At 44.1% G+C, this 8,672-nt stretch overlaps 1 protein-coding gene across 3 annotated transcripts in view; it reads right to left on the reverse strand.

The window, feature by feature from the left end:
• EPHA10 (EPH receptor A10) overlaps positions 1-1,258 on the reverse strand; it is a 51,351-nt gene extending 50,093 nt beyond the window's left edge. The window contains exon 1 of one of the 3 annotated variants that reach the window (XR_012130121.1): positions 1,112-1,252. Coding sequence is in view for 1 of the 3 variants with exons in the window: in XM_037021336.2 (XP_036877231.2) it covers positions 1,112-1,217 (106 nt within the window). In the remaining 2 variants the exon portion in view is untranslated. Of the gene's footprint in view, positions 1-1,111 lie in introns of all 3 variants that reach the window. The other 2 variants (XR_005062124.2, XM_037021336.2) reach the window with 2 other exon arrangements.
• Between the last annotated feature and the right edge of the window lie 7,414 nt (positions 1,259-8,672).

The following is an 8,672-nucleotide window of genomic DNA, read 5'->3' on the forward strand; positions in this document are numbered from 1 at the left end:
CCATTCTCTTTCCCAGGGGCTGTCACCTCCACTGCCTGTAAAGAATTCATTATTCCTTTTATAAAGCCATGACCCCTCCTACACCAGAGAAGCTTGGAGTCACTTTCTTGCCCAAGAAGGCATTTGGCCAGCAGTCTGAATTCTGCTGTCAGTATCAGTCCCAGGGAAGCACTGGTTTGGACAGCACAGAAGGGGCTCAGACATAGGAGCCATCCAGAAATCTTGTACGATAACTCATCTAGAGCTTAAGCAAGGAGGTGGGGCTTCAAGGTGAGAGCCTCTAAACGGTTGGCCCCAGAGGCGTCAGCGACAGTGGGCAGGACCGCCGAAAGCATCCTGATTTCGGTGCAATTGACAGTACATCGGAATTGTATATTGGAAAGCGTCAGAGATCCAGCGCCCTGAACAACCCCGCGGTCAACGCCTCAGATTTTAGCTTCTCATGATTCTGCACCTGGATGTGACGCCTCTGGATTCTACTGACTGTATAGCTCCCCCAATTCCAGAATCAGAGGCAAGCGCTAGCTTTGGTATCGCCGGGCAGCCCCAAACCTGTCAACGCAGACTGCGCCGTGTGGTCCACGCTCCAGATTCAGCACTGAAGACAGCTCCATGATCAGCAAGTCAGCCAGCTCCCACACCTGGCCTCCAATACCCCACAACCAGCGCTCTACCTTCAGCTGGCCACACAGTGGTCCCCTAGCCCCTGATGTTTTGGCTTCATCCCATAACCCCCTTACTCCGATTTCACCTCCGCATCTCCCTGTCTCCTCTGTTCTCTTCATCTCCCCGCCCCCACACCTCCCACCTCCAATCGCCTAGCCTGTCCGTCTCACCGGCCCCCAAACCGCCGCCTTTGGCTCCCACGATTCCTGGTCTCTTTCTTCCCCAGCCTCCCAGGTCTCCAGCCCGAGCTCCTCAATGCCCCTCTCTTCTCCATTGCTTAAACATCTTTTTTCTGTCTCTCCAGTTCTTTGCTTCCCACTGTCCGCTTGTTTCAAACCCCAGTACAGACGCCAGTCTCTCCATACGACTCCTCCCAGCACCCCGGGTCTCCAGCCCCCTATCTTTTGGCATGCCAGGCTCGAAGAACAGCCACCAGTCTCCTCACCTTCCTCGGCTGTCCCGGGCCTTCCTGGTCCCAAAAGCAGCGCGAGGTAGAGCGGCATCAGGCAGACAAACAGGCGCAGCGGATGTGGGCCGGCGCGGGTCTCCATAGTCCGCAGACCTATCTGTCAGTGCGGCGGCGGCTCAAGCCGCGCCAGCCCCAGCACAGCTGAGCAGTGCCCCCAGACTCCAGAGCCGGCTGGGGGCGGGATTTCGCCGGTTACCAGCATGCATGGGGGCCAATCACTAGGCACTGCCGCTGGAGGTCCACCAATTGCCGCCAGCAGAAAGTGGAGGGGTGGAGTTTCTTAGGAGAGGGGCGGAACAGCGAACCAGAGGTGGGCAGGAAGGGGTCCCGCCAATCTCCAAACCGTGGGGTGGGGCAGCGCTGAGCGATGGCAGGGCTCCTGGGGAGGAGGATGAGCTGGCGTCGGTGGCCCAGAGAGCTGACCCTTAGCCTCTCATTCCTGAGATATAGACCTTGTGGGCGTGGCTTAAGGAGGGTCGAACATTGGGGAGGCATCGACACTTGCAGCCTCTGAGCTGGCCTGGAAGCTCGTTTGTTCCCAGTACTAGCAGAGGGCTTTGAAGCCTGACCCCAGGCTCTGGGGAGCTCCTCTATCTCCCATCACTTGGCTTCTTCCTAGTCTGTGGCTCCTGGTGTCTCATGGCTCGATCCCGCCCCTTCTCTCCCAGCCCTCGTCACACACACACACACACACACACACACACACACACACACACACACACACCACCGGCAGGAGGAAGGGGCCAAGTCCGACCTCGGGATCTACTCGAGGAAGGAAAGCAACGTGGGAAACAGAGTGCCACTCTATCAGCAGCGCTTCCGAGACTGGGAAACCATGTGGACGTCAGGATGGGGAGGCGGTACCTCTTGCATGAACCATTGGTTCCTCAGGCTCTTGCTCCTGCTGCCAGCACACAGCACTCTACACTACCACCCCTTTCCCAGTCTGCTCAGAGCCCGGAGTTCTCCCCTTTGAAAATCCCTCTCCGCCCACCCCTGGGGGCTGCTGAGGAGCTCAGCAGCCGGGACTCAGGTAACTGCGGGAAAGCCGGAGCAATCCTCGCAGAGTTCAAACAGCGCTAAAGAAGCAGCAAGAAAACGTGGAACACGACCTCTATCTAGTGAAGGTCATTTATGTGCGAGCTAAGGTTTCAAGGCGTTGGTGGTGGGAAGGGCTGGGGCCCTCCAGGACGAGGGAGGCGGCTATTGAGCGCCACCATCTGGACTGAACTTGAGCAGAGAAAGCTCCACCCTGTGTCTTCTCAGAGCTCTTTTCCTGGGGAACCCAACCCCTCTCCCTTTGGAGACTATAGTAGCTGAAGAACCCTTGAAAATGTATGTGAGTCCTATGTCTACATGACCTGTGTGGCCTGAATGTCTGTGCATTTTGTACATATGTATTCCTCACCCTTCCAACCAGCACTTAACTGGGTGCCATGCTCTGTGCTGAGGATACCTGGGCGAATCGCCCTGTCTCTGCCCCATCCATACCGCCTTGAGCACTGTCTATAATGAAAATTCCTGACATCGTAGAGCACTGGCCATTTACAAGCCGCAATCATGTGTCATTTCTGTGGGTGTGTCTGTGTTTCTACTATTAATACATGCACACTTGCTCGCTCACAGACATACTTGCTGGATAGCAGCAATAAGATGAGTGGCCGGGAGGTATTGGGCTCTTTTGACAGTGGGAAAAAAGGTCATCAGGAGGGGCTGGAGTTCGGGCACCGCAGGAGACTGAAGCCCTCTAAGGAAGCAGAAGGAGGTGTGGCATCCTCGGATGCAGGCAGAGCCTCTGAAATAAGATCTACCTGAAGAAGGACTTCTACACCCCCACCTCCTTCCATCTTTATTCTCCTCACGCTCGCTTTTTCCCCTCCCCCTCCCCCCAGCGCTGGGAGATGGTATTTTTAGAAGCTGCTTAGAGACCCAGGACTCCTTTCATTTCAAAATGAGTCCTCACTCCATCATCCCTCACCCCTGTCTTCAAAATCAGGTCCCATTCCCTTCGCAGTCTCTAAGGCACCAGCCCTGGATTCTTAGTGAGCTCCAAGGACTTAAGCCCAGAGGTTCATACCCTATGTGTTCAAACAAAATGCAGACTATATAAGCTGTACAAGGATTGTTTGGGAGTCAAACGGAGGGGGCAAATTATCTGGGGAAAGCCACAAAGAATGTGGCTCTCAACAAACCCTTGTTTTAGGGAGTCTGGTTTCCACCCTCTCCTACCACACACACGGGCAGACACCTTGATGAAATAGCTAGATTGAGACCCTAGGAATGAGGAAGAGAAGAAGAAAAGAGGGAAATAATCCTTCTCTTTCTTTCTCTGAACAACTAATTCATAATAAAACCAGAACGGAGAAGCCCTAGTGTATACAGACTTATGCAAATCAGTCGTTTTTTAATAAGAGTTGCTTGAAGGAGGACTTCTCTCTACAAGGAGCTGCGGAATAGACATCTCAGGGAAGAAATTCAGGAGAGCCTTAGGAGGAAACTAAGCCATGGTTTATTGCGAACTTTAAGTTCTGGGTTCAAGTCACCCAAGCGCCAGGTTACACCCCCCTCCGGGATAGCGACTGTGTGGGTGGGAGTTTGTTTTCTGGCAGTGGTGCTGAACTATTTGCCCGCGGGCCACAGGCAACCTTGTTTCTGTCCGTGGTGCTGAATCGACTAGCATCTGGAGACTCGATTTTCAACGACCTGGGACTTTGCTGCAGAGCTCTGATCCTCAGCCCAGGACTGGCTGCCTCGTCTCCAGCCTGTAACCAAGATCCAGCGATTTGACTCTCTAGGAGATAAGCTAGTCTTACTTCCTGGAGTAAGTGTGGAAGGGCCTGGACTCTGGCCCGAAACTCATTTTTCCTCCTCTGCTCCTCCCAATCCCTATGAGGTAGGATGGAAATGATGCTTCTCTCTACTTCTGCCTCACTATCTCTGATGATGGGGAGAACACCTATTGGAGCTGAGAAGATTGATTCAATATCTAAATAGGAGAAGTGGTCTTCCTGGGAGCAGATCCAACTTTATTTACTTCAGCCTTCATCTCCAAGTTACTGAAAGTAACAAATATAGAGGCTGACAATTTTATTTGGCCTTTTGAACATATGCAGCAAGTACATTCATCCTGGCTAGTCATAGAAGATCATACCCTCCATGGAAAAGACTAAGATTGCTCTAGAGAAATTAGGGCCAACCCCTGCTCTCAGAAAACAAGACATAGAGGGAGCCAGTGGCAGTGGGGAGCCCTACTGCTTGAAGGGATATCTCTAAATTGTTTCTTTTCTCTTCCATTCCATCTCCCACTCCCAAGTCTAAGAAAGAAATAAACACACCCAAGGTGAATTCTTTTCCAGGAAAACAGACTCACAAGCAAAAATAAAGTGGAAGTCATAAATAAATGTTTAAATAGTATTTTCTAAAATACAGGAAATAAACATAAAGCACTTAATTTATTGACTTTTAAAATTAAGCAGCAAAACCCTTTAAATTATCAGACATAACTACTTAGCTTTGATAAGCCCCTACTTCCCCCTCTGTAAAACAGGAATGAACACTTTTCAGAGTTATTGTGAGGTCAGAATATAATTTATATGTATGGCTCAGCACAGTGTTTGGAACATTGTTCTGGTATGTTTTATTATTCAACTCCATGGTTAATTAAGAAAAACAAGGGAAAAAGAAAGGATAAATGAAGGTTGGGTGGTGAGGTAGGAATAGAGAAAAATAGAATTAGACAGTCATAGAAGAGAAGACAGAGTGAGGGATAAGAAGGCAGCTGGTTGAGATGAATGTGGCTAGAAAGCACAGGGGCCTGAAGGAAATGTGCTTGAAGAGACAGAAGTGTCAGGGCAGACTGGATGACCCGCTGCCAAATGGCCTCAGAGGTAACATTTACCTTCGTGAATTAATCATGGACCAGGGTCATAAGCTTGATTTTAACAGGACTAAGAGATAACCTATATATAATGGGGGACTGGAAAGTAGATTACAATAACTTAGCTCCTATCCCACTGAGCCAAAGAATCAATGTATTAATTCATGAGAAATGGAATTTCCAAGAGGGACACAATTCTGACATTGCCATGTCTTGAAAATTGTTCCCTGTAAGAAAATGTGCACAAGAAGCCAATTTATGACACGAAGGCTGCTTTGCAGGTATGAGGGGAGGGGTTTAAGTATTTAATGGAATCAAGACCTGATAAACTTATGTCTTCAAATACCGAATAGGGATAAACCTGCCATGGGCACCTGAGTGACTATACTAGGCTGGAATGGGATCTATCAACATATACTCCTCTAATTTTTTTTAATCCTAGTTCTATGTCTAAGCAGTCCATTTTAAGGTGAAGCAGACCCTTAAATGTAATTGACCAAAGTAATATAAATTAATTTAGTTTTTATCAGTAAAAAATGAAAATATCCATTCATTCCACCCCTATAGTCCCATTTTAATTGTTAAACATGTTAACAGATTGATATGTTCCCTTCCTGGTATTTTCTTACACAAACACACCTTTACAGAAAATGAATATATCTGTTAGTGAGGTAAACACTGTTGATTATTTATCTAGTATGTTTCCCCTCTTATATATTTTATTGCTCAGAAAACCCAATTTTGTTTGCATGTTCATCTACTGTAGTCCTTTGATCAGAGAAGATGACCCTCTCCCCAAGTTTAGGGATAAAGATTGTTGTCAACTAATCATTTTCATCCCATTCTATAGATGTCATGGTTAGCTTAGGCATGGGCCTGTGATACAATCCTGCTCTTCTGAATTGGGAACTCTAGAAAAGCTTTTCCCTCCTTAAAGAAAATATGTGTAACAGTCGTATCCCACTTCTTTGTATGTCAGGTCTATATTTGACACCTGGACCTGCTGCAACTATCTTGACATCATGAAGGGGGAGATCTCAACACTTTCAGTTAATATTTTTCAATTATATGTTACTGGAAACCCAACTAAAACTGGACAAAATGAGATTTTCTTGCTTCATGTAACTGAATGAGAAAGATCTGTGTATAACAGCAAAGTTTTGCACTGGGATTGTAGTAGAGTGTTAGCTAATCACCAAACTTGGATATTCTAAAAAGGGAATGCAATTGAAATCCTAGAACTAAAAAATACAATAACTGACATTAACACAACAGATGGATCTAACATTAAATTAGACTCAGGTAATTCTAAGAAATAGTGAGCTGGAAGATAGGTCACTATAAAATATCTGTACTGAAGTATATGTAGAGAAAAGATAATGGAAAACATAGATAAGAGAGTAAGAGACACATGGGACATAATTAAAAAGTTTAAATGTATGAAATTAGAAACCTAGAAGAGAGGAGGGAGAGATTGGGAAAGAAAAAATAATTGAAAAGAGTGTAGCTAAAAATTTTCCAAAACTTTGAAAGACATGAAAACATATACTCAAGAAGTGTCATCAGTTCCAAGCAGGATAAATGCAAAGAAAACCATACTTAAGCACTTCATAGTAAAACTGCTGAAAAACAAAGACAAAAAAAAATTAAAAGCAATAGAGAGAAGGGGAATAAAAGATACATTACTTTCAAATGAGCAACATGAAGACTAGCAATTGACTCTCCAACATTAATAAAATTCAGAAGATGGTGGATAGTATCTTTAAAGTGCTGAAAGAAAATATGGTTAATCTATAATTCTATACCCAGTGAAAATATCCTTTAAAAATGAAAGGAAATAAACATGTTTTCAGACAATCAAACCTGAAAAAATCACACACACACACCAAAAAAATACTAAAGGGAACTTTTCAGACAGAATGTAAATAAGCCCAAAAGGAAGCATGAATATGCAGGAAGAAATAAAAAGAGCAATGGGAAGGGTAAACATACAGGTAAAAATAAAGCAATAATGTTTTATGGAGTTTTAAACATAAGTAAAATTAAACCACACCGCAAAAATGGCATACTGTGTGGGAGTAGGTAAATAGAGTTTAAGTATTTAAGATCCTGGTGTTGTCTAGGAAGTAGTAAAAGAATTGATTTATATTAACCCTTAACAAGTCAAGGATGCATGCTGCAATCACCATGGAAATCATGGAAAAATCATATGTAACTTATAAGCTAATGTAGGAAAGTATGGAATAATAAAAACAATCCAAAAAAGTTTAAAGGAAGAGAGAAAAAAAGCATAGAACATTTGGAAGAAAAAAGAAAAGTACTATGATATCTTGAAACTCAAATGTTTAGCCATTTAAAATATAAGTGGACTAAATACCCTTATTAAAAAACAAAAATTGTCAGATTATTTTTTTAATAACTCATTACTGCTTAAAAAATCTTAAATATAAGGATACAGATATGTTAAAGTAAAAGGTTGTAAAAAACATACTATACAAACAGTAACTGAAAGAAAATCAGTAAACCTAACTAATACTATGCAAATTAGACTTTAAGGCAAGAAGTGTCACTAGATACTGCATAATGATTAAAATGTCAATAAACAAGGAAGATAAAACAATTCTAAATTTGTATGCCCTTAATAATAACATAGCCTCAAAGTATACTAAAACACATCATGCATTCCATCCAGGCTAGTAGTCACTCAGGTGCCCATGGCAGGTTTATCCCTACTGGGGATTTGGAGACACAAGTTTATCAGGTCTTGATGCCATCAGATACTTAACCCCCTCCCCTCATACCTGCAAAGCAGCCTTTATATCATATATTGGCTTCCTGTACATATTTTCTTACAGGGAAAAATTTGCTAGACATGGCAATGTCAGAATTCTGTCCCCCTTGGAAATTCCATTTCTCATGAATTAATGCATTTGTTCTTTGGCTCAGTAGGATAGGAGCTAAGTTATTATAATCTACTTTCCAGCCCCCCAGTATATATAGGTTATCTCTTAGTCCTGTTAAAATCAAGCTTATGACCCTTATCCATGATTAATTCAATTTACCAAGGTAAATGTTACCTCTGAGGCCATTTGGCAGCTGGTCATCTGGCCTGCCCTGACACTTCTGTCTCTTCAAGCACATTTCCTTCAGGCTCCTGTGACTTAACAAATTTATTTCTAGCTTTCATTACATGTCCAGTGTAACTTGGTAAAGACTCTGCTTCATTCACAACCCTCAGGGAAAGACACTGATGGAGACTTTCACCATCAGGAACACATGACAAGGGAAGAGAGATAGATGGATGAGACACTCAAATTCTTAATTACTGCAACTCAGAAGTAGCACTAGTCACTCATGCTCACAGATCATTGGCTAAATCCAGTCACATGGTCCCCTCCTAATTGCAAGGAGAAACAGAAATGTAGGGAGCACATGAAACATTTGGTGGGCACTCTCTCTGTGCAAGAACTCTCATATATTTAAAGGAAAATATGTTCTTTCTTGGTGCATGACACTATTTGAAAATTTTCCTTTAAAAATCCTATTTTCTACCTTCTCAGTAATCTCTCAGTTGCTTTATCTTTAAAATAGTATCTACCTATTTCTCTCTGGGTGTGTATCCACCTGTCTCTTTTCTTTGCTCTTCTTTCCCCCCTCTTT

This window comes from Manis javanica, chromosome 4, assembly GCF_040802235.1.
Source record: "Manis javanica isolate MJ-LG chromosome 4, MJ_LKY, whole genome shotgun sequence".
Taxonomy (NCBI): Eukaryota; Metazoa; Chordata; class Mammalia; order Pholidota; family Manidae; genus Manis; species Manis javanica.